The following is a 26,417-nucleotide window of genomic DNA, read 5'->3' as shown; positions in this document are numbered from 1 at the left end:
TTCAAACAATTCCTCTGTCTGCCATTGGTCAAACAAACAGCAAGTTTCACCCCAAACTCACAACTTTAGTTAAGCCAATGTTTTGATTGCACCACAGTGTTTACACTTCTTGGGGAAATCTAACTACAAATGGATTACTTATAGTTGACTCTGCTTAGTAAGTTGGCATGGGAGAAAGTATTTTAACATTGAGAAAATTGCACACTTCCCCTTTAACCCAGATTGTTTTCCTGAAAAACACAAGCCTTCTTCTCTAGAGCCAAATTTAATCTACATAATGATACATATTAAAACCGTGATTGAGGCATACTACTACTTAAACCCATTTGATTCAATCAGTTAACTTCAGTATTATTTTAAGTCTTTTGCACTCACTACTAAGTCTTTCAAAGTCATTGTGACTGCCTTTGACACTTTCAGGAAGTTGCAGTAAAGCACCTCACAGTGACTAAACAAGGAAGCGTGTACAATAGCGGAAGTCATGACTCGGCATTAGTCCTTAGACTGCTGCATCAAATCCTGAGCCCTGCTCTTTTACAGAGAATATGGTATAATTTACACAGAACTAGAAGTATCTTTTCTCTTTGGGATTCTCAGATAGATAAATGCAGTTTTGTTTTTGTTGCTCAAAACGCACTGGTCAATGGGCAGAAAGCTGGCAGTGCATCACTGTTTAGTGCAAGAAATTGACTTTTCCCTTCATTCTTGTCTTTCTCTTTTCTTGTCTATTCCTTGCTCTCTGTTTGCCCCAAAATAATTCAATTTAGTCCGTGTTGAAGTTCCATTTTTATATAGTCCACCTCTCCACCCCTTAATCTGTGCCAAGAATTGGCTGTAATGATGTGGCTGCTCTGAGGGCAATCAATTTACTACTCTTTACATGTGACGTCTGCGCTTACCATGTGAGGTCGTCTGTGGCTTTTCACTAATGGCCACAGTCCTTAACATTGTTTCCACTACTGTTTTCTATGTGTTTGATGTTAATAAGGGGAATATTTAAAGGTATAAAGGAAAATTCTGTCATAATTTATTCAGCCTTATCATGTTCCAAACACATAAGGCTTTACTTACTATCACATGGAGAAATTTTGAAGAATGTTAATGCTGCTCTTTCCTATACAATGAAAGTAAATGGTGACTGAGGCTGTCTGCCTAACATTTCTGTCTATCATCATCTTTTGTGCTCCATGGAAGGAGGTCATACAGGATTGCAACAATAATGGTGAGTTAATGATGACAATTTCATTTTTGGTTGAACTATCCCTTTAAGTGCTTGACCTGATTAAAATTCTCATAATATTAATGAAACAGCATTGTAAAATTAAGGAATTTCCTTTTTAGTGCGAGGCAAACATCTTCTGGAAAGCTTGGCAAGAATAAGTGGGTGTGCTGTTGGCAGAGTGTGGTGGTTGGTGTAATGATATTAGTAGTGATTGGCAAGTTAATTAAGCTGTTTCGTTATTCATGTTCAGTGTTGGCTATCCATCATAGCAGTGGTGAATGAAGCAACTGCACCGTTTAAGTGCCAGGCCAGAGGGGCACTGAGAACCACGTCATGCTGTGGAAACTACCCAGTGCTCGATAACTAGACAAGCAGATCATGATGATGTAGTTTCGAAATTACAGTCTTATGAGAGTGAGTGGAAGGGTTTTACCGAAGGAATTTTGGTGAATATGAGTGAACAATTATGTGCAAATTTATAGTGAACCCCTTAAAATTAAATGTTTCACTCCATTACTCATGAATTTTAACACTTGTATTACAGACCCACCTACATGTACACACTTATTTCTATATTGTTAGCTTGCTTGGTAGCTTGGAGTGTTGGACTTTGAGCTCGACAACTGCGGTTCAAATTCAGGCAAAAGTGAAAGTGGCATATAAGCAAAACGGAATGACGGATGCTTCGGTAAAGTTTTTTTAAAAAAAAAATGTATTTGCATTTTAAAACACTATCGGATAGGGTTCGGTGTTGGTTGAGTTTTGGTTAAGTGTAAGGATGTCTGTTTTGTTAAACTCTCATTTATGTTTCCGGACACTATTGGTTAGGTTGAGTGCCCAGTTTTAGGTCAGGGAGGTACGTTTTACTCATTTAAACCTCCATCTAAAATTCACCTTTAAAATCTAATCTAATTACAACATAATTTTGCTCTGGTTTGGTGCCCTCCACTGGACATTTCATTTGAAACTGCAGCCAAATGTGGAATGAAGAACATAATTTTAGTTTTGCTATGTTCACATTAATGTTATGAGACCAGGCTGGAAATTTTTTTACCAAAGAGCCATAGGCTTTTTTCACTTTTCTGTGTTTTGGAACAGGGACTGAACAGGAGCAGGGTAAATGTCTATATCAGTGAATGGGAGACCACAGCAAATATTCGGCTATTTTTGCTTACCCATTTGCTCCTTCAGAAAAATAAAAAATCCACTTACGTTTCCAAGAGTTTTCACAAGAGGAAAAAAAAGCACTGGATTACGAAGACAGAAGATGTCAAATTTACCGTCACTCCCTCAGCAGCTGTATTGGAAACCCCATCACAGCTGTGGAAACTAATTCCAGGGTAATATAACACAAAGCTTTGTGTTATAAGTTTGCACTAAATAACTGAAACATTAAAGGTTCACTATATACCGTAAAAGCTGCTCAATAAGGCAGAAACATGCCATCACAGTCTGTGAAAAAGATCTAATGCTGCCATATAGATTCAAAATGTTTAAAGCAAAAGTAAAATATAGTAAAACAATCTTGTTATATTTCTTGTTGTTCACTAAATAAAAAGCAAGGAAGAAAATATATTTAATAATTTTCTCTATAAGTACAGTATAACAACAGAGCATAGTGAATAAAAAGCAGCATTTACCTACATATTTTTACACTAGACATTCTAATAGATGTTCACAGTTTGAAATGATTAATGGAAATTAATTAAACTTACCAACTCTACTGCCTTTTTTGCATCCAAAGTTGAATTCTGAAACACTATTAAAACATCTCTGTTGTAATGCTTTCATACTTTCGAGTTGTGATACAAGTAATGATCATAAAATTATTCTGATGGACAAATTTAAAGCACATTAAAATCATCATTCAATCTTTATAATGAACTTACCAACTCTATTGCTGTCTGTGCTGCTGAAATAAAAATCTGAGATGCTATTAAATGTGTTTTATCACATTCATACTCTCAAGTTGTGAGACCGATTGTGAACTATTCTGGTGGCCAAAATAATAATGCATTTTTAATCATTGTCATATACACAATGTTGCTTAATTTTATACTGCCAGCAAAATCACTCAATATATTGTGAATATTTGATATATATTGCCCAGCTCTAGTTGTTATTCCAAGGCCTACCTCTAGACATTCATTACTCTGCAGTTAGTTCTGGTTTATGTAGATTAGAACTTGTTCTAATCAGATGCATTTGGATAAAGGGAGACTTTTTTTAAATATACATTTTCTGGACTATGCCGATTCATTTCTGCATGACACTCCATGCCATTTATATTCTCCTGAAAACTTTTCAAAGCTTTGGATGATTTTCAACATTGATGAAGTTGTAACCTAGTTTCTTTCATTGGGATGGTGTTCTATCAGCAATGGGGTTTTCCGTGTGAGCCAGAGGACATATTATGTCTTTCTCTCTTACCTCACATCCTGTGATTTGTTGGGGGGCTTAATCCAGGTTCTTAAAGGAAACATTGAAGGTCTCTATGGGATCAATTTGAAGGTATCTATCCTCCCCATTCTTCTTTGTTCTACACGTTTTCTTGCTCTTTCTCCTATCCTATCCTGTCTTGTTTTTCTCTTTTGTCTGAAAGCATTGTGTTTAAAGTCAGATACATTCGGGTGTTAGTTTGATCTGGCGCCGACATGCTTCTGGTGGTTGGCCATTTACGGGGCAATCGGTGGGGGGTTTCTCTGTTCAGAAGACTTGGAATATTTTACACTTACCCTTGATAGGTTTATGGTGTTTTTTTTGTTTGTTGTTTTTTTAAGCTTGACAGCCCCAGTACTCATTCATTTTTATTATAAAGAGTGGTCAAGAATATTCTTCAAAAATGTATCTTTTGTGTTCCACAGAAGAAGGTCATATGGGTTTGGAACGACATGAGTATGAGTCAATAATGAAAACAATTGTATTTTTTAATGAACTGTCCCTTTAAAGGCTTGTCTTGCATTTAGATGAAAATACTCTGTGAGTGATCTTTGGCCTTTTAATATGATAAGGAAGAGTATGTTGAGAACAAGTGAGAAGGAGAGAGGCATACCATAATGGTAATAGATGGTAATAGATGTCTCCATAGGCTACACTTACTTAAACAGACAGAGCTTGCTAAAGGGAACCTGCGGGCTTGAATGTATTATTCACATAGAGCGCTTCAGTGCTGTTGATCCTCTCATTCAAACACATGCACCCACACACACACACACACACAAAAGCAAGGAAATGAAAGCTGTCGGCTGTTAGCACTCACAGAGCAACTGGACAGAGCGAAGGCCTTTTGTCAAGACATGAATCTCCAGTGACCCTACAAAGGCCTACTAGCAGACACATTGTTTGAGCAGCAAGGACGGATACAGAATCTGTATTGATGTGAATGAGCTCAATGGATAGTGTTGACTCTTGAACCGTTAACAGTCTAACGAATTCCTTCGGATCTACTAACAGCTTAGGGGTTTTTAAAAAGTGATTGAGGCCAAGATGTTGGCATCAAGGTCCTTGTTCTAAATCGGTATTCGTTGGGACATTTCCTTGACCTAATATGCTGTAGTCTTTTGCTACCCCTTTGAACTTGTTTTGTGTCATTTTTTGTATTTATCTTTTTTTATTATTATTATTATTATAGATTTACTTACAATGTGGTCCAAACGAAATCTGGGATTCAAAATAAAATTTTTACCTGGAAATAAAGTTTTAGAATTTTTTTTAATTAAGAAACATTAATAGGTATTTATGTTATACAATATTTTAATATGACATTTCACACATTTAAAATTTTTACTATTATCTGCCGATAATATAATTTGTAATGGGGAAAAAACTGTACTTAATAGAAAAAAGAAAAAGCACAAAATAGAAGTATTTTCACATATGGATTTAAAAGAAAGCTAGATAGTATTAAAGAACTGTGAGGTGGACTGGCATTCAGAGTACAAGACAGAAAGTGCCACAACATAGTCTATGTTAATATGAAAAAGTGAATCAGAACATTCAGTTTAAGCAAATTATCTTCAGACTAGTTTCAGATGCAACTTACACTTGCTTAAAAATAGAGGGAGCAAATTTAGCTCAACAGTTTCAGGCAGAATTCTAATGGAATTTAAATGCTAAATATAAAATATCTTGTCTGAAATAACATAAAAAATTCAAGTCAATCCAGATGGAGTCAATTCTAACTTAAATTAATCATGGCTGATTGTGAATAGTGAATTTCTACAATGGCATCTGTAACTGAAAACTATTGTGTGCATCCACACCACTAGGTGTCACTGTAAGTCCAAGATGACATGAGCAAAAAGTTACTGAGTGCACCTTTTAAAAGAAGAAAAAAGTCTCACTTTACTGTGAGTACAGTTAGTCTTTAAAAATGGCCCTGACTGAAAACTTAAGTCATTAAATAGTCATTTAAAAAAACTGAAATATTCATATCTCTATTTTGTTCTCATGATGTCTACATATTTGTGGAATCCAGGCAGTCGCACCCTTTTAGATTTACCTTCCTTAAATGGTTTCAGTTGGAGGCTTTTTAAAAAGACTTTTCATTAGACATCATCAGTGTTAGGCCTCTCGCCTTTGGTCATGTGACTGGTAATAATGGCATCATTTAAGCTCACCAGTTGCAGTTTAATACCAGAGTCCAAGGCTGAAGGCTATAATTTTGACTCCTCCTTTTGACATGCTGTCGCTCTGGTCTAATTTAGGCCTTGGTACATCTGTGTGCAATTCTAACCATAGCCTGTTAAATATGTTTGTGTCTGTTGCTAAACTAGTGTTTTGAAACGACAACAAAAACACCTACAGCCATTTTATTCTGTGATGAGCTGAAAGCCTGTTTTGATTCCGTTGGGTTTATAGACTTCAGAGACTGAAAAATTACACTTCTTTAACTTCTTTTAATAGATGTCACTGTAAAACTTTTCATAGTCTTTGCAAAGTCTTATTATTAAAATACTTTTTCCTCTACCAGCTTAAATGCACAGACAACTATAAAAAGACATTTATAGGTTGATTTCCCCCCAAAATGGTCAAAACTGTGGTTTTGTGGCACTATTAAAATATTGATCTGTTTGTTTGAGCATCCCAACCATCCCAACACAGTAGCATTGGCCTGACCAGTGGTGTAAGTTAGTAATAGGACACATTTATTTTTGCAATTACTCTTGATGGGGCTAGTGATGCAGACCTGACACACTGTAGCTTTAATTACAAGGAAGTACAAGGTTTTTGTAAGGCTCATATTTTAGACAAGGAAATGTACCTTAAATTTTGTATTGGGAATTTATATTATACCCCAGTATATTGTCACTGTCAGAATGATTGTCTTTGTCTGCTGTTAAAGCTTTACCATAACAAGCTTACAGTTTAATAAATGCCAAACTGACGTTAGGGACTTGATTTGCAGATAAAGCCATTTTACTCAAGTGAAGCTGAACAATACTTTTGCAATTGTGAGTGCTGACATCATCACAATAAGACAACAGAGCCCAGTCAGTCACACTCAAGGGTCGGACAAAAAAGCCTGTGTCTCAATGTTGCCACGGAGGTTGGAGTCACACTGAGCCGAGCAGTAAGGAATCAAGACGGCACACTATTCACCCTTTGTGCAATTGCACACTCCAGGTCACAGCACAGGACTACATATTAAAAAGTATGTGTGTGTTTTTGTATAGCATGCATACATGAGATAATCATGTGTTCACTGAAAACCATTTAAGAGGACAAATACAAATGCACATATACACACATACTGGGCTGTCTGCTGGTATTCTATCGGCTGATCTTTTGGGGTAAACACAATGCAATGTTTGAAGTGGAAAGCTTTAATCAGAAATGTAATTGTTTACATTTGGAGGTGGCTTGGCCTTGTGCGATTGTGCATGTGGGACCGACTGGGATTTTGTGATTGAGAGTAGACAAAGTCATTAGTGGTGTTTGCTAAGGCAAGCAACACTGTTAATATTGCTTAAACTTATTTATTTTTCAAAACCCTAACCTTTAGTATTCAGCAGTGCATCATTTGTGCTACAGATATGAGTTTTGTTAGGATTTAGATAGGATTTTCTTTTAATTATTTATGGTAGCTGACACCACACAGTCAATATTTGGCCTCATCTCCTTTAGCATATGACGTTTTGTTGAAGCTCTTTTTAAATACCGTTATTATATGAATGAACCATGCTAGACATTTGTATCATGATAAATGACTTCACATCGCCGCACCAATGTTAAGCACTTCTTGCACTTATGTACTTATTACCTAAACACAGGTATAGCCCACTTTCTAAAACTTCACAAAATAAAACCCTTAAAGTTCATCCCTTTTGTTTTAATACCATGTATTTGAGTCTCTTATGCATTATTCAGACACTCAGAGAGCCACTTTGTGAAGCATTATGAATAATCAATAAGAAAACCTCAGTAATATATCTCATAAAGAGATCATTTCTCCCCTGGCTGTGGAGCAGATTATAGTCATATGGATGGTAAAGCGCGATTTCATTCGGATCTCCTGGTGAGGTCAACTGTGTTTGGAGGCTAAACATTATTGACTGAGTGCCTTAGCATCTTCTTATGTCCTTGTGTGCTACTCACTCCATTTGACCCCTTCACACATACACACAAACATCCATGTCCAAGGTGAGGTCGTAAGCTTTGCGTTTTACCCTGATGGGACTCCAGGGTCCTCGTTTATCACACTGTTTCACCCCAAACACAAACATCCATAATTTACAGCTAACAATTCAAAAAGAAAACATGTTTACAGTGTAGGCTTGTTCAGTTTGTGTTGGTGGATATTTCGGCATCCGCAAACCACATCCACATGTTCACTTTAGTGAGATGCCCTCCATGATATCTGAGAACAAGTTAGTAAGCCTGGCTCCAGTATAACAGAGGTATTGGGTTCAGTTGTCTTTGCTGTCTGCATAGATGCTCCCAAAGGCTGCAGACAGAGCTAGTTCTGGTGAATGAACTTTTCTTTCTTTATCCACATCCGTTTTTTCCTGTTTCACATGGGAGTGTCTAACAAGGGTAGTCTGTGTGGATTAAGAATGTCATATGAATAATTCACTTGAAAGAGCTTATTATTTATTTAGTCTTTAGGGCTGGACAGATTATGTGGTTAAAGGGTCCTTTAACTGTGTTTCTTCTGTGCTTGTTTCAGGTGAGCGGCGGGCTGTGGAAGGAGAAGAGGAGAAAGAAGGGGACTGCAGGTGGTCTTGAGACAGAGGCACTGAAGATTCTTTTGGTAACGCTACAGAAACACTATGCATTGCATTTTATATTGCATTTATTAATTTAGCAGACATTTTTATCCAAAGCGAATTTGCAAACATTTACAATGCAACAAAGTTCAAGTGACAAGCAATTTGCCTTTTCACACCGAAACCAAAACTGCTGCATGGCACAATCACAGTAAATCAAAGGATCTTTGAATGAAACCAAGCGACCAACTAAATGTCTTGTCGTTTGTCACTTGACAGAGCTTTAGCATATACTGTGAGTGGCCCACTACTGGGATAGACCCCTTATTTGAACTTTCTGGCTAATGAATACAGAGTTTGAACACAATATATTTGAGTTGCCAGTCCTGATTTATTTATCCATCATGCTGATTTACTGAGTACAGAGCAAGAACAATTACTAAATTATATTAGATTATACATTTAAATGTGACATTGAAAATTTAAAATCTATATTTTTGTGGTGTATTTAAACTGATTTTTTTGTTTTGAATTGTATAGAGGTAGAATTGCCTGTAAATATTCAGATTATAAAGCTCTACAGTTTCACATTTTAAAACTAAAAAGAGATTCAGAACTTTAAATACAAATCTCTCAGATAATCAGATTGTAAACAAACTGGGCCACAGGTTAAGCTTCAGGTTAATCTCCATCTCTAAAAAAGTTCTAAAAAAAAATCTGCTGTTTAAAAATACAAATTCATAAAATACACCACAAAAAAATATTCACATCTGTTAAAGGAATAGTTCACCCAAAAATGAAATTTCTCTCATCGTTTATCACCCTCATGCCATCCCATATGTGTATGACTTTCTCTCTTCTGCACAACACAAATTAAGATTTTTAGAAGAATGTCACAAGTGAACAGTGACCAAACTTTGAAGCTCCAACAAGCACATCAAGGCATCATGTACACTACCAGTCAAAAGTATGTGTGTGTGTGTGTGTATGATAGATAGATAGATAGATAGATAGATAGATAGATAGATAGATAGATAGATAGATATGTATATAAACTTTTTTTTTTTCACATTTTAAAATAATAGTGAAGTCATCAAAACTATGGAATAACAGAAATGGAAATATGGGATTTATATTGTGACTAAACAAAATCTAATTTAAATCAAAACTGTGTTATATTTTAGCATCTTCAAAGTAGTCACCCTTTGCCTAGAATTTGCAGACATGTACTCTTGACATTTTCTCAACCAACTCCTTGAGGTATCATTCTGGGATGGTTTTTAAACAGTATTGAAGGAGTTCCCATCTATGTTGGACACTTTGGCTGCTTTTACAACTATTTAAAAAAACTTTTCTTTTATTATTAAATTGTAGTTTTATAATGACATAAATTAATATGGTGGCACAATTATATTTTTTTCTACAAAACTAATTTCAATGAGATTGTTTTTTCTTTTGGGGTGAACTATTTCTTGAAATGTCACAAGTCTACATTTGAAATCTATAGGTAGTTCCACTTTTGACTATCATCATCAGGTCTGACATTACAGCTTATTCAGACCAAGAACAAAAAGGAAAATACCATAAGGAAAATGTATCTAAAGGACAGTTAAAATGACCAACCACACTGTTTTATGTAATGTTTAGGGATGGGTAATCTGGAATTCTGAAAAATGCAGAAAGTGCAAATCCAGCTACTACTTATCTGAGACAACTACACTACCACACAGTGAAAGGAATGGTTCATCCGAAAGCTGGGATTGTGTCAGGATATATATATCATTGACAGTTCTTGAGTCATATCAATGCTTGTCCATTTCATGGAAGAAAGAAAATAATATGAGGTTGAAACAACATGAGGGTGATCATGACAGATTGTTCAGTTTGGGGAGAACTACTGCTTTGATGTGATTATAGTACTGAATACGTTCTCTAGGTCAAAACTAAACCTTTGTAGTGCATCCTTATTGGCTGGCAGCTTGGGTTTACATCTTATTGTATATAATAAATAACAATGTTGTTATCAAGAGCATTTACTTTCTCTCATGGTGCAGTTACCTCGTTGATCTTTACTTAAACTGGTACAATTGAGGTCAGATTTGCTAGGACTGTGATTATTACAATCCAGCACTACAGCCCACTGAAATAATGCTAAACTATTATCATTAAGCCATGGTGCTTAATTACCAGTCCTTATAAAGTCTCAATAAGGGCATGTAGTAGGCCTAGGATATACAGTAGTCTCATCCTTCCTACATCATTAATGCTTGTTGCTTACGACCAGGGACAATCACTATATGCAGCACAGATGCCAAATGAAAACAAAATAATAATTTCATGCAGTTGACAGTGGAATAGTTTGTGTTTAGGTCTAATCATGTTTTTAGTGAAGTACAGTGTACAGTATATAGCCTACAATATTGAGTGTTGCATCCAGCTGTAAATGTCCTGAGTTCTCAGTCAACGAGAGACCAAGGCCTCAACAAATCCCCTTTGGAGCGTCTCAGGAGATCTGAGAAATCCCTTTGCTTCCATTGACCTCATTGTAGAATAGACAGCTGTTTCAGTCCCTTCAGTATTACCATATTCGATAATTTAGCCTTATTACATTACATTCAAAATATCAGTGTAAATTAAAGTCTAAAAATCTGTGTCATAGATTGGCAAATTAATTAAGCAGTCATTATACAGACACTTTTGTCCATAGTGATTTACAGTACACTAAATACGGAAAACTGCCAGTAGAAACTTGACGTTAAGTGCTTTGATCAAGGCCACGATGATGATAGCTCATTATTTGCTCCGTGTGTGGCTTGATCCAGCAACCTACTGCTTTCTCTAAACCAGAGCTTTAACCACTACTCCTTACAACATCAGTCATGCCATGTTCAGTAATAAGTATGGAAACTTATTTTCTTTTAATCTTTTTCAATAGATAAGTTTAGTAAGTTATGTAATTCTTTAAAATGTGCATATATAAGGTATAATGTACAGTCTGACTGTATATTATCCTGCATATTTGAAGCCTACTAAACAAATAAACAAATTTACAAAATATTGATTTACTTTGAAATTATGTATTTATGTGAGAAGAAAGAAATAGCTGAACAACTGAAATCCCACTCCGATTTGCATCTGAGTTCTGTTGGTTTTTATTTTGTAGTTAATGAATGTCTGACTCCTCATTGTTTATCTCATTACAAAATGACTTACCAAAGAAACAAATTAATGTACATGAAACATTAATTTGCATTGAAATTATGTTATTATGTGAGAAGAAATAAATCGCTCAAGAGCTGAAATCCACATCTCATTACAAAATTACTTGCCAAAGAAAGAAATAAACAAATGCACAGGAATACATTATTTGAGTTAATTTTATTAGCTTACAGTACTTGTAGAGAACGCACAGTGATCCGAGAAGCAGGAAAGATGCCTCACAAAAACCCGGATGAGCGGTCTGATACATTGATGTGCGTTTGTTACAGAGAAATATCAGACCGCTAGATGGCGCCATTGACCAGTCACAATAGAGTATTCCAGAGAGCTGTGTGATAACGTTTATTAACCGTTTGTTCCGGTCTTCTAATCTGATTCATCAATCACTGTTTGTATCAGAATTTAGTCAGTCTGTGTGTTGCTTGGTGAAATGCAACGACTGATCCTGCATTTGTTTCGTTACTTGATATTAACTTCTTGCGTACAGAACTTTTATCATCCATTCTGATATTCAGTGCAACAGAACTAGTGTAATATTGCTTATAGTCTTTTAGAGGGGTTTTCTTAAAGTCTTAAACAGTAAGGCATCCCTCGGACAAATATTATAAGACTGCATCCACCTTTAGAACCCCATCCCTCCATATTGTTTTGCAGACTTGTATACATACAATTATGTTGTGTAGCTTTACAATAGCCAAGTAAACAACAAATGATGTAGCCTATGCTAAATGCCAAAAATATTTTCCACTAAAAACAGAAGCATATTCTTGACATGTATTTGAAGTTTTAATATGTATTGTCCACTAGTGTTATATTATCAAAATTCATAATATTTCAACAACAAATTGGTTCAACAACCAATGTTGATCCAGTTTTTCAAAAACTGTTGTTTTGATTAATTGAATCTGCCTTTTTCTTAGCCTTATGTTCATAGTAGCTCTGACCTTATTAGTTCCGATGTAACAGTGTAGCTCTTTATTTAGTGAGTGTTTAGGTATGATAAATGCCTTCAATCAATAAATAACACTCCAAACCCCAATGTGCGGTTTTGACTCGCCTCGTAAATACCTCCTCTAATGAGAGGAGAGAAATTTCTCATTAACAGAATGAAGGCTGAGCCTGCTTAATTTAACAGCTTTACTCTTGGTTACTGTGGTAATTACAGCCCCACTTCTCTTTGATCTCACCAGACAATGTTTCCCAGATTCTCATAGTCATCAGAGAAACATCTGCTATATCAGAGAGTGCCTCTCTATTGCAGGGAAATGAGAGACGGCTCCCCCATCACATTGCATATACTCTGAAGTCTAGATTCACGACTGCTTCCTTTGTTCGACACAAGTGTGTGTGTGATTCCTGTGAGATTTTGGAGGGATGAAGGTAAAACAGCATGCCAAATCTCAAACTTGGGAGGGAGTGTTTACTCAAATATGAAATTTCTGTCATCATTCACTCAATCTTCATGTTGCCTCAAATCCGTATGACTTTCATTTGTGGAATACAGGAGACATTTTGAGTGTTGAACTGGCCACTCTTCCTTGTGATTACAGCAAATGAGGACTGAAGATTTTCGCATTTCAACTTCATAACAAAATTCCATCAAATTGATTTGAGAAATCATTGATTTAAAAAAACATAAATATTTTAAGTTTTATTAATTACATCTTGTTAAACCGTGCACAATTAAGTTTCAGTTCACAATTGATATGCGTAAGTCTTAAAAAATAGGCTAAACTATTTTTTTTTATGTAAGCTTCAAAAATGGAAGAAAGAAGGTCATAAAGGTTTGGAATGACAGTAGAGTAAATAAATTATGACAGAATTCTTTATTTGTCGCTGAACTAATACTTTAACCTCAGAAAAGAGCAGACAGTGAGAACACTTGTGTCTGTGGATTTAAAAGCAGCTTCGGACACTAATTATACGCAAACACTCACAACAAACCATGTTTATGTGCAAACAGACGAGCTATCCTATCTTGATAACCGTTTCTCCTCTTATTATTTTTTTAAGCTACCTGAGCTCACTGCTAAGTCCCTGAGGTCCCCAGACCTGAACGAGTACTAAGGCATGAGTATCTGCATAAGCTTTGATGCTCAGTTTCATATTCTCTAACATTAAAAATGTGCATATTATAACAGGTTTTTTCCCCGGCCTCTCTATTCTTATATTATATGCAGAGTTGAAGCCTCCGAATTTCAGAGGAGAAAACTTGATGTGGGGCTTTGTCTCTCTGTTTCTAGATCTTTTGCCTATATTCCTGTCTTCCTCACTTTTTGTTCCTCTCTTTTGTGCTTAGTCAGTACCTTTGTTTGGGTTGGGAACTGAAAGCATATTCAGAACCGGTTCCATTCCGGAATCCAAAAATTGTCATGAATCTCAACGAGTCTCGAACGTGCATTCTTTAACTGATGCGGATGTAAAGTACTGTTTACTGCGTTGTTACTGAATTTACTGCACAAAACATTGTAGTCCGATTCCTGAACAAGTAAGAGTGGATAGAAAACATTTATGAATCAGTCGGAACTGTTCCGTATGTGACACCTACTGAACCACAAGTCATTAATTTCGTCATATCCAATTAGAAATTAACCAAGAACCATTATTGCTTTGTGTAATTAAAGGAATATTCAGGGTTCAATACAAGTTAAGTTTAATCGATAGTATTTGTGGCATAATGTTGATTACCACAAAAATGTACTTTGACTTTGACACTTTTAAAAAAAAAAAAATTTAAAAAAAGCAAAAAACTTATTTACAGTGAGGCACTTACAATGGTAGTGTATGGGGCAATTTTTTGAACATTAAAATACTACATTTTTCAAAGTTATAGCCACAAGACATAAACAATATGTGTGTAAACATGATTTTAGTGCTATAAAATCACTTACAAATCTTTTCTGTGTAAAGTTACAGCCAATTTTACAACGTCGTTACCATGACTATGTAATGTCTACAAACAATAAAACCCTAAAGTGACTGTAAAATTACAATTTAAACAACTTTACAGCTCAAATAATAATCAATGTAGAATCAATTTAAGTGCTTTTTTTTTATTATTATAAGCTTCACATTTCTGTTTAAACCCTCCAAATATTCTCCACATTCACTTCCATTGTAAGTGCCTCACTGTAACTCTGATTTTTGTTTTTAAGAAAAGGAGGGATGAGTCAAAATAAATGTTTGTGGTAATCAACATTATACCACAAATTGAGCTTTACTTGTACTGATCCCGGAACTTTCCTTTAAATGTATTGTTTGCCCAAAAATGTCAATTAATTTATCATTTATTCTCCTTCATGTTTGTCCAATTCCATTTGATTTTCTTTTTTTCCGCAGAACTTAACAGGAGATTATTTGCAGAATGTTAGCTTTAGTCACCATTAAGGAAAAAAGGTGCAATGAAAGTGAATGTGAATGAGGCTAACATTCTGTCTTAAATCTCTTGTGGAGTTCAGCAGAAGAAAATAAGTCAAATGGAATAAGAACAACTTGAGTGTGAGAAAATTATGGCACTTTTTTGTTTTTTGTGAACTACCTTTAAGGCTAGTGAGATGCATGTTATTGCTGACAGGTTGTTTGTAGGACAATGTGTAGATAAAAAATGTGTTTTATTATAATAAGTGATTCATTTTCAAAAAAAAACTAGAACCAGAATCATTAAATTCCTTATTATTCCCAACTCTAACCTTAGATGTTTTTATTTCTCCTCAAACCACAAGGTGATATATGAAATTTGGAAATGGGGGCACAGTGATGAAACAGGAATATCGCAAAGGAGTAAGAAAAGAGAGTGGGTTGAAGGTGGAGTGTGAGTGTGTGTCGTACCAGTTTTCTCTGCAGTGTGACCTATTTAATGAACAAAAATGTCACACTAAACAATGAATGGTCATTTAAAGGTTCTATAAGGTGACTCACACTCACTTAGCCTCTGGCCAAAGCTCTCATACCCACCAGAACACTTTCATAACGGTTTCGTAGCCCGTCATTTAGACTTCTTGATCACTTCATCAGGGTGAATTCTGTTATCAAATACCAAGAAATCTTCCAGCTGCTTGTACCTTCTCACTTCTTTATCTTAGATTGAAAAACTTCAAGAATATTGAGCTATCCAAATTCACAGTTATGCCACTTGCCCCCCTCCTAATCTAGATGTTCACGCAACATCAGCTCAAGCGTGCCGAGAATCTTTTTGACTGTTGCAGTCACTTTCTTTTCAACACTCTCACTCATCGTGGAGGTGACACACACAAGTTGCCCTTGGCAACTGCATTCTGTGGGTCAGAGTTCACCACCTTGATTTAAAGCATCCTGTCTGGTCGGCACTGCGGAAATGAGGCTCCTCACCATGATGTCTTTCAGAACAAAATCACTGCATAAGAGAAATTATGACACACTTTTATCTCAGACTCATCTTTAACATTTCCATGAAATGTTCATATTTTCCTTGTTTCCTGACATGTTTACTACTAATATTATTTTGCTGGAAATGTCCTCTAAACGTTTTGGAGACAGCGCTTTATATCATTGGTTCAAAGTAATGCTTTTTCCTTTATGTAATTTATGGAAGCCTAGATTCTATACATTGATTTTTTTTTTTATTAAATTTAAATCTTTACTGTCCACATGGAAATTTGTTACTCTACATTAAGACTCAAATAAACAAGATTATGTACACAGCAATAAATCACAATGAATTGTAATAAAATAGGTAACAAATACATTGCTTAAACGAAAATAATAGAACGATTCCAGCTCAATATTTAAATAGAATAGAAACAGTTCTGCCGTCTATTCTGCCTCTTGTCATTCCAAACCGATCAGACTTTTTCCATGCAGCACAAAATACATTTTGAAGAATGTTCACCCTCCTCTTTTCGATACAGCGAAAGGATGCAGTAAACAGGGGCTGTCAAGCTCCAAAAAGCACCATAAAGTTGGTGCTGTTTGTGTCCAAAATTACAAATGAAGACATGTCATGCCAGGTTTGACATCAGTGAAGTCAAACATCATTTGTCCTTGCATTTCTTGTGAGCAGTCAATTGAAGTCAGTTTTTGGCACACCATATTTGATTTGTACGAAAACGTGACTGAGACTTGTGAACTATCGCAAAGTGGAAACAAAGTCGACAAATCACTTACATTTCTTCACCTCCTCACACAAAACTATTGCTTTAAAAGGTCTGGAATATAGTGCAAAATTCATTTGGACTATGTATTTCATCCAGTACTTTGGTGCTTTCCTTTTGTCATTTTTGTAGCCCATGCCCCCATTCAGTTTCATTGTATGAAATTGCATGAATATCATCTTTAGTGTTTAATAGAAGAAAGAAAACTCATGTTTGAAACAACATGTTGAGTAATTTTTTAGGGAAATATTACTTTAACTACAGTATGCATATAATGAAGGATATTGAAACAGTTGAGTCAGTGGGGATGTTTTGGTTCTATATTCTCTCTTCTTTCTGATGTGGGATGATTTACCTATTGATTAGTCCACATCTGCTTGTACAGGCAAGCCTGAAGTTTTGAAATTGGAATAGATTTTTTTCCCCATCCACATTGATTGGCTCAGTTGACAGCTAATCACTCAAGAGTATGTTTGTGCGTGTGTTATGCAGAGTTGATATTATTTCATGTGGTTCCTTTGTTCCGGTGCTCCAGTTGACTGGCATGTTTTAACATCTGTTGTTGTGTTCCTGCAGAGCAGTCTTTTTGTAGGATTACATATGTTGCATGTTAGGATGTATTTGCATGTTTGTATTTTCAATTCAGTTAGTTAATACTTTGTTGCTGTGTGTGTGTGTGTGTGTGTGTGTGTGTGTGTGTGTGTGTGTGTGTGTGTGTGTGTGTGTGTGTGTGTGTGTGTGTGTGTGTGTGTGTGTGTTTTGGCAAGTCAGTTATTGCATCTACTTTGTGCATGACACAAGTAATTTTTCCAACAATTGTTAACAGATAGATTGTTTCACTTTAAATTTACTATATCACAAGTAAACTGTGTCTTTAAGCAGCTTGGAAAATTCTAGAAAGTGATGTCAAGCCTTTAGGCATTTAGCCAATTAGCTTCTGATAGGAGGTGTACTGAATTGGAGGTGTACCTGTGGATAAATGTTAAGGCCTACCTTCAAACTCAATGCCTCTTTGCTTGACATCATGGGAATATCTATAGAAATCAGCCAAGACCTCAGAAAATTGTGGTACTCCACAAGTCTGGTTCATCCTTGGGAGCAATTTCCAAATGCCTGAAGGTACAACATTGATCTGTACAAACAATAGGACGCAACTATAAACACCATGGGACCACGCAGCCATCATGCCACTCAGGAGGGAGACACATTCTGTCTCTTAGAGATGAATGTAATTTGGTGTGAAAAGTGCAAATCAATCTCAGACAACAGCAAAGGACCTTGTGAAGATGCTGTAGGAAACAGGTAGACAAGTATCTATACCCACAGTAAAACAAGTCCTATATCGACATAACCTGAAAGGCTGCTCAGCAAGGAAGAACTCACTGCTCCAAAACCACCATAAAAAAAGCCAGTCTGGAAGTGCACATGGGGACAAAGATCTTACTGTTTGGAGAAATGTCCTCTGATCTAATGAAACAAAAATGTAATTGTTTGACCATAATGACCATCATTATGTTTTGAGGGAAAAGGGTGAGGCTTGCGAGCCCAAAACACCATCCCAACCGTGAAGCATGGGGGTGGCGTCATCGTGTTGTGGGGTGCTTTGTTGCAGGAGGGACTGGTGCAGTTCACACAATAGATGGCATCATGAGGAAGGAAATTTATGTGGATTTATTGAAGCAAAATCTCAAGACATCAGTCAGGAAGTTAAAGCTTGGTCACAAATGGGTTTTCCAAATGGACAGTGACCACACGCATACCTCCAAAATTATGGCAAAATGGCTTTAGGACAATAAAGTCAAGGTTATTGGAGTGGCCATCACAAAGCCATGACTTCAATCTGATTGAATTTGTGGGCAGATCTGAAAAAGTGTGTGTGAGCAAGGAGGCTTACAAACCTGACTCCGTTACATCAGTTCTGACTGGAGGAATGGGCCAGAATTCCACCAACTTATTGTGAGAAGCTTGTGGAAGGCTAACCAAATCATTTGACCCAAGTTAAACAATTTAAAGGCAATGCTACCAAATATTAACAAAATGTGTGTAAACGTTTGACCACTGGGAATGTGATGAAAGGAATAAAATCTGAAATAAATAATTCTCTCTACTATTATTCTGACAATTCACATTCTTAAAATAATGTAGTGATCCTAACTGACCTACAACAGGGAAGGTGTTCTACGATTGAAGTATCTCACAAAAGTGAGCACACCCCTCACATTTTTGTAAATATTTGATTATATCTTTTCATGTGACAACACTTAAGAAATGTAGTGAGTGTACAGCTTGTATAACAGTGTAAATTTGCTGTCCCCTCAAAATAACTCAACACACAGCCATTAATGTCTAAACCGCTGGCAACAAAAGTGAGTACACCCCTAAGTGAAAATGTCCAAATTGGGCCCAATTAGCCATTTTCCCTCCCCGGTCTCATGTGACTCGTTAGTGTTACAAGGTCCCCGGTGTTAATGGGGAGCAGGTGTTAAATTTGGTGTCATCGCTCTCACACTCCCTCAAACTGGTCACTGGAAGTTCAACATGGCACCTCATGGCAAAGAACTCTCTGAGGATCTGAAAAAAAGAATTGTTGCTCTACATAAAGATGGCCTAGGCTATAAGAAGATTGCCAAGGCCCTGACACTGAGCTGCAGCACGGTGGCCAAGACCATACAGCGGTTTAACAGGACAGGTTCCACTTAGAACAGGCCTCGCCATGGTCGACCAAAGAAGTTGAGTGCACGTGCTCAGCGTCATATCCAGAGGTTGTCTTTGGGAAATAGACGTATGAATGCTGCCAGCATTGCTGCAGAGGTTGAAGGGGTGTGGGGTCAGCCTGTCAGTGCTCAGACCATACGCTGCACACTGCATCAAATTGGTCTGCCTGGCTGTCGTCCCAGAAAGAAGCCTCTTCCAAAGATGATGCGCAAGAAAGCCCGCAGACAGTTTGCTGAAGACAAGCAAACTAAGGACATGGATTACTGGAACCATGTCCTGTGGTCTGATGAGTCCAAGATAAACTTATTTGGTTCAGATGGTGTCATGCGTGTTTGGCGGAAACCATGTGAGGAGTACAAAGACAAGTGTGTCTTGCCTACAGTCAAGCATGGTGGTGGGAGTGTCATAGTCTGGGGCTGCATGAGTGATGCCGGCACTGGGGAGTTACAGTTCATTGAGGAAACCATGAATGCCAACATGTACTGTGACATACTGAAGCAGAGCATGATCCCCTCCCTTCGGAGATTGGGCCGCAGGGCAGTATTCCAGCATGATAACGACCCAAACACACCTCCAAGACGACCACTGCCTTGCTAAAGAAGCCGAGGGTGAAGGTGATGGACTGGCCAAGCTAAACCCTATTGAGCATCTGTGGGGCATTCTCAAACGGAAGGTGGAGGAGCACAAGGTCTCTAACATCCACCAGCTCTGTGATGTCATCATGGAGGAGTGGAAGAGGATTCGAGTGGCAACCTGTGAAGCTCTGGTGAACTCCATGCCCAAGAGGGTTAAAGCAGTGCTGGAAAATAATGGTGGACACACAAAATATTGACACTTTGGGCCCAATTTGGACATTTTCACTTTTGTTGCAGCGGTTTAGACATTAATGGCTGTGTGTTGAGTTATTTTGAGGGGACAGCAAATTTACACTGTTATACAAGCTATACACTCACTACTTTACATTGTAGCAAAGTGTCATTTCTTCAGTGTTGTCCCATGAAAAGATATAATCAAATATTTACAAAAATGTGAGTGGTGTACTCACTTTTTATGAGATACTGTACATGAGAAAGGTTGGTGAGAAGAGTGACAGAATGTGAAATAAGGGATCAGTACAGTGGAGCTTCCTTGGACCTCACATGGCATGGATCGTGTTCCGACGAGATCCAGAGAAGACCACGAGGGAAGAGTCAGAGCAAAGTCTGAGCAGAGCAGGAGAGACCAGACGAGAGATGGCGACAGAAGAAGAGGACAGAAGAGAGAGTGTTCTACCTGTTTGGAAACATTTAAACTGAAATTGGCCGCAACCCCTAAGGTATCCTGCGCCAATCAGAAGTGACTTTTCAGAGTCACATGGTCAACTGGGCTGTCTTTTCCGACAGTTGATTTATGATCCTTTTGTTTCAGATTCTTTCAAATCTCCCGCTCAAAAATAGTGCATATTTAATCATTAACTTTTATATCTTGAGAATGGTACAAGAGACATGATATTCGTTGTCATCAGCTTCCTCCATGCAAGCGTTTGCATATCAAATTTGACATTCTTTCATTAATATTTGTATGTGTTGGTAACAAAACAGGAAAATTCCTGGTTACAAATCATACTGGTTAATTCCTTGGTTATACAACCTGGATAAAATATTACACACATTTTCAAGAGGGTATGTCAGGCTATAATCATTAATTTGTCAGTTATACAAATTACCACAGATCAAAGCAATTTTCTGAATTCCCTAGCAAGCCTTGGTATTGTATAAATTGTGGATTTAAATGCACTCTGTACATTTTTAGAAGGTTAAATCTGTAAAGTACTGTGACTTTGTGTAGAGGGTTCCTGGATTAAGTTGAAATTGTTAGTATTCGATTCATGAAAATCTGATGGTCTTTTGGAAACCTTTCAAAGAGAAGTTTGCTATAACTCTGTGTGGAAGTTCAGGAGGTCATGCAGAGGGGCCTTTCTGAGCAATGTTGATGCCTGGGCCGTCTAATTTATGACGTTGTGGAATTCCAGGATTAAGATTGGGTAAATCCCAGATTCAAATCATGTTGTTTCAATTCTTCTGCATGTATAATACTACAATAGTGATCAGTTGAATGCCACATTGGTGAATAAAAGTATCAATTTCTTTGCATAAGAGCAAAATCTGTACATTATTCCACGTGTGTGTGTGTGTGTATACATGTGTATTTATGTATGTGTGTGTGTGTGTGTGTGTGTGTGTGTGTGTGTGTGTGTGTGTATGTATGTATGTATATATATGTATATATATATATATATATATATATATATATATATATATATATATATATATATATATATAATTCAGTGCGATTAATTTGATTAAAAATAACGCGTTAAAAAATGAATGCAATTATTCGTAAAATGCACCCGGGTTGTAATAAGGAAGATTCCTGAGAAATACAAGGTTTTAGTACCACCTGTTTACTCCAGAGGGCAATAATTGAAATTTCAGCTGTGTGGCAATGCGCAGTTTATACAGTGAAGAAAACAACCAGACAGCACAAAACAGACATTCGTTACATTCTTGCGTTCAAAACATTTGCTGGAGCGCAAATCCGAACTAAGGGATCTCGAGATGTGTTCTAAGTATTGAACTTTATTTAACTTGTCACATGTGACCTAAACATTTTATGTTTACTCTTGTTGAAATTGACTGGTCCTTAAACAAGCCCTCATAATAAATCTCGAACTGATTGACAAATTCACTTGTGAAATGGATTGCTGTGAACTGTGTGCCAATGATTGGATTACGATCAATAATATGGTAGTAAACAATACATTGTATTCTAAAGCCGTTTTTTTGTATTGTCTTATTGCATTATTGATTAACTCTTCTGCCGCAAGAATTTTATGCATTTTAATTATCTGAAAAAAATAAAATAAAAATAAATATATATATATATATATATATATATATATATATATATATATATATATATATATATATATATATATATATTTTTTTTTTATTTTATTTTTTTAAAGATAACTATGTATAATTATTTAATCATTATATGTTGAATTATTGTTATATGAGGGGCTTTCTCAGTAAATATTTGTATATGCGATTAAATGCAATTAATTGGGACATCGTGTAATTAATTTGATTTAAAAAAAAAATGAATCAATTGACAGCCCTAATATACATGCATGTGTGTGTATATATATATGAAAAACTGTATCTTCTTGGCTAAATTATATATATATATAATTTAGCCAAGAAGATACAGTTTTTCACTAAATTAACACCAGAATGATATTTAATAATTTTCATTTAGATGCACCAATACAGCTATACAGTATTAAAAAATAAAATGTACCTGATAGGGGTGTGAAGGTACACTTAGCTCACAAGACGAAACATGATATTGGGTTCACAAGAACGAGACGAGATGATATTTTAACACATTTTAAGAAATATTCAATGATTAAATCTATGACTGGAAAAATTGTCTTTTATTCGACTGAAAGTCACAAAAAACAAAACAATGCAGGTGCATTTTGAAATAATTTAACTAGTCATGTAATGAATGTCACTTCAGTTCTACTTTCTGAGTATAAATTATCATATGCAGTAAAAGACAGAACAATATGCAAGCACTGTAAAAGATTCTGCCACAAACTCAACTGACTGGCTTCTCTCCTGTATGATTTCACATGAGTCTCTTCAGACATGGTTGATTTTAGTTGAGAGCTGTGGTGGTTCTGTAGGTATTTTGCATAGTGCTTGTGTTAGCCATGGTGTACAGCACTACTTTCTTACTGTGCTTAAATATTGTTTGTGTCTTGTCTGTCACAACTCTCACTCATGGCACGAGATCTCATCACACACCTAGTGCCTACATATACTTGTACTACAGTTATTATTTTTTTTTAACATTCACTCACTTTTAAATGTTTATTATAATACAATATAATACTGAATTATTATTATATGAATTGTTATGAGTATTATATTTGTTTTGTTCAATAAAAAAGCTTTTATTTTGGCGGAAAGCTGAAAGTGCTGTCGCATTTACCTTCACTTGAAGTTTTTATTTTGGGGTAACGCTGAAAGTGCGCTGTAGTGTGTATTTGTCTGTTTGCAATGTTGCTCATTAAAAATCTGTTGAAGTGATGTCATCTCCTTTTCTATGATACCATGTCCCATTTTCAGACATATTTATAATAACCTTTAGTGGTCACAAATGTTTGGAATTGCACTAATTTGTGAATCTGCAGCACTTTGCTTTCGCAATGCATGCAAACCGTTCTGAGAGCACTGAAGAAGCATCATCGTAGAACTTGTCACCTGTTCACTCTGAAGCACACACAGACTATGTATTCACTGAATGAAATTGCAGCCTTTTGCAATGTAACAATCACATATGACGATACTGAGACTTTTGTTGTTATTTTTATTAATAGTGCAGCCCAGAAAGATCGCAAAATTTGTTTCAAGATGCACTCTTTTGGAAACGTAGTGGCCAAATAAAAAGCACATTTAAAACATTGTGATATTTATGATATTGCTTAATTTTATATCACCAGTTGGGGCCTGGGTAGCTCAGCGAGTAAAGGCTCTGACTACTACCCCTGGAGTCACGAGTTCAGGTCTCCTAAACAACCAAATTGGCTTGGTTGCTTGGGTGGGTAGAGTCACATGGGGTAACCTCCTCATGGTCCTATAATGTAGTTCTCGCTCTCGGTGGGGCGTGTGGTGAGTTGTGTGCGGATGCCACGGAAAATAGCGTGAAGCCTCCACAGGCGCAATGTCTCCTCGGTAACGCACGGAATGTAATAAGATGCGTAGATTGATGTCCTCAGACACAGAGGTAACTGAGATTTCACTACACCACCATAAGGACTTAGAGCGCATTAGTAATTGGGGAGAAATGGGGAGAAAATCAAATAAATAAATTATATCACCTGCAAATTATCACGATATCATGATTCGTTAATATTTTATATATCACCCAGCCAAGTAAGTTTCCAAATATTTTGTCATAATTAAAAAAAAATATATATATAAATTGTTTTATCATTTAAAACTTCATGTGAATTATTTAGCTTGGACAGTGTGTTTGTGTTATCTTTCTTTAACTCTTTCCCCGCCAAACACAGAATTTTGCATGTTTTATGAAAAAACGCTTCCCCGCCAAACACGGAATTTTCCGGGTTTTCGTGTTTTAGGTGTTATAAGGTAAGGAAGACCCCTGCGCATGTTTTGAAAGAGTACGCAACTCTTTGATCAAAGAAACAGACTGCGATCGTCTCAAACATGAAGAAGTGGAGTATGAGAAGCTCAAAATATCAGACATAAACATGCCTTTTTCTCAGCTTTTTGTCTGAAATGTTGTTTTTTGACAAAACCTACCTCTGTTCAAGTCGCAATAAAAAAAGAACAAATGAAGATAAAATAAAATCGTTTTTTTTTGCCTAAAAGCAGAGGCCCAGATCTTTATTTTGATATATAGCATCTTCATATATTCATGGAAGAAAATATTCTGCGGGCCATTAAAATTTTAGCGAAAATCGTCAAAAACCCTGGCGGTGGCTGGCAACTTTTTTTAAAAAACGCTGGCGGGGAAAGAGTTAAAGTACATTTGGCTTACTATTGCAGTTTTAAACTTGTGAGAAAAAAAAACAACATGAAGTAGGAAAGAAGCTAAAAAAATCAGATGATAATTCCTGTGGGTACATTCGGGAAATAACACTCTTTATGTTTTAATATCAAACAGATCAGTGGACTTGGAGAAAAATTCTCGTTAAATTCAGTGAAGAAACTTGGCTAAGAAGGTTTAGCATGTGCAGTTTATTGTCTCTTCATCTTCACCCTTTTTTTTTTTTATTATTATTTTCACACGTGTTAACGACTTCACAGCTTGCCCAGAACAACAGGGGAATTAGCCAACAGGGAGTTGATTAAATAAACGAAAATCCAGAATGACAGACCTGTACTGTGTAGCGATTGGGAAGTTCATAGAGGCACAGAGATGTGACAGATGTGTGAGGAATGTGTGTGCTTGTGTGGCAGTAGGAGCTCATGGCTGCTGGATACGGATGTTCTTTCCAGAATGGTCGTTTGTGTCCACCTCTCTTATCTCCTGCAGATCCCTTCCTTTCATCTTCTTTCAGACCTACAGGGTTCTGGAATAACTGTCCCTTAAAATATATTCCCCTCGTCACACACACACACTCCAAGGCTGTTATCTCACTGCTACAGATGAGGACCTTCATGTACAGGTCAAATGACATCCCTCCCCATCCTCTTCGCTTTCCCACACACACTTTAGTGTTTGTTCTAGTCTCACCTGGCTCATTCAATGTTGCCTCCTCGATTAACTCTTCTTACCTCCCTCTCTATCCTTCACCTCCTGTTGTTTTTCTGCTTATCCTTGACTCTAATCTGAGCCTGTGTGACATCTGGAATGTCCTCTGGTTTTGATCGAGTGAGAGGAAAGGGAGGAGAAGACATCACTGAACACGCAGACACCTATAAACACTGTAATTTAAAGCATCTATTGTCTTAATTACACAGTTCTGTTCTGTATTTATTTATTTTTTTCAGGATCTTCAGTTATAGTGTGGCAGGCATGAAAACCCAAGAGCACCGTTCCAGCCCTCTGAAATCACATACACCGAGTGAGTATAGAGATAATGTCACTGTTCAAAAAACGGTGAACAAGCCTCTTTACATGCAGTCTTGTGAAGGTTGAGTTTTAGTAAAGTTGCAGTTGTAGTCACTAACAAGTGTACTTATCAGACGTGACAAAGCGTAAGGATATTTTATCAATCGCTTCTGCAGTGTCAAGCAGGTGAGCGCTGCCCATTGTGAAATGTTATTGGTTTCAAATCCTGCTACACATAATGGTACAATTTTGTTTTTATTTTTTTTTTATTCTTCTGGTTACCTTGTGATT

At 36.5% G+C, this 26,417-nt stretch overlaps 2 protein-coding genes across 4 annotated transcripts in view; one reads left to right on the top strand and one right to left on the bottom strand.

Annotated features, from left to right (window-relative positions):
* The window catches only part of LOC127633173 (medium-chain acyl-CoA ligase ACSF2, mitochondrial-like), a 233,500-nt gene extending 232,552 nt beyond the window's left edge, over nucleotides 1-948 (bottom strand). Inside the window, exons 1-2 of the mRNA XM_052112049.1 lie at nucleotides 900-948; nucleotides 5-8 (exon numbers count right to left, since the gene is read on the bottom strand). Coding sequence (XP_051968009.1) covers nucleotides 5-8; nucleotides 900-948 — 53 coding nt within the window. The remainder of the gene's footprint in view (nucleotides 1-4; nucleotides 9-899) is intronic.
* LOC127633429 (zinc finger protein 438-like) overlaps nucleotides 1-26,417 on the top strand; it is a 72,555-nt gene that overhangs the window by 40,181 nt on the left and 5,957 nt on the right. For all 3 annotated transcript variants that reach the window (XM_052112511.1, XM_052112509.1, XM_052112510.1), the window contains exons 2-3: nucleotides 8,391-8,474; nucleotides 26,066-26,139. In XM_052112511.1, coding sequence (XP_051968471.1) covers nucleotides 26,091-26,139 — 49 coding nt within the window. In that variant the 5' untranslated portion in view covers nucleotides 8,391-8,474; nucleotides 26,066-26,090. The remainder of the gene's footprint in view (nucleotides 1-8,390; nucleotides 8,475-26,065; nucleotides 26,140-26,417) is intronic.

Source organism: Xyrauchen texanus, chromosome 40 (genome assembly GCF_025860055.1).
Source record: "Xyrauchen texanus isolate HMW12.3.18 chromosome 40, RBS_HiC_50CHRs, whole genome shotgun sequence".
In the NCBI taxonomy this organism is placed as follows: Eukaryota; Metazoa; Chordata; class Actinopteri; order Cypriniformes; family Catostomidae; genus Xyrauchen; species Xyrauchen texanus.
This window is presented reverse-complemented; position numbering and strand designations above follow the sequence as displayed.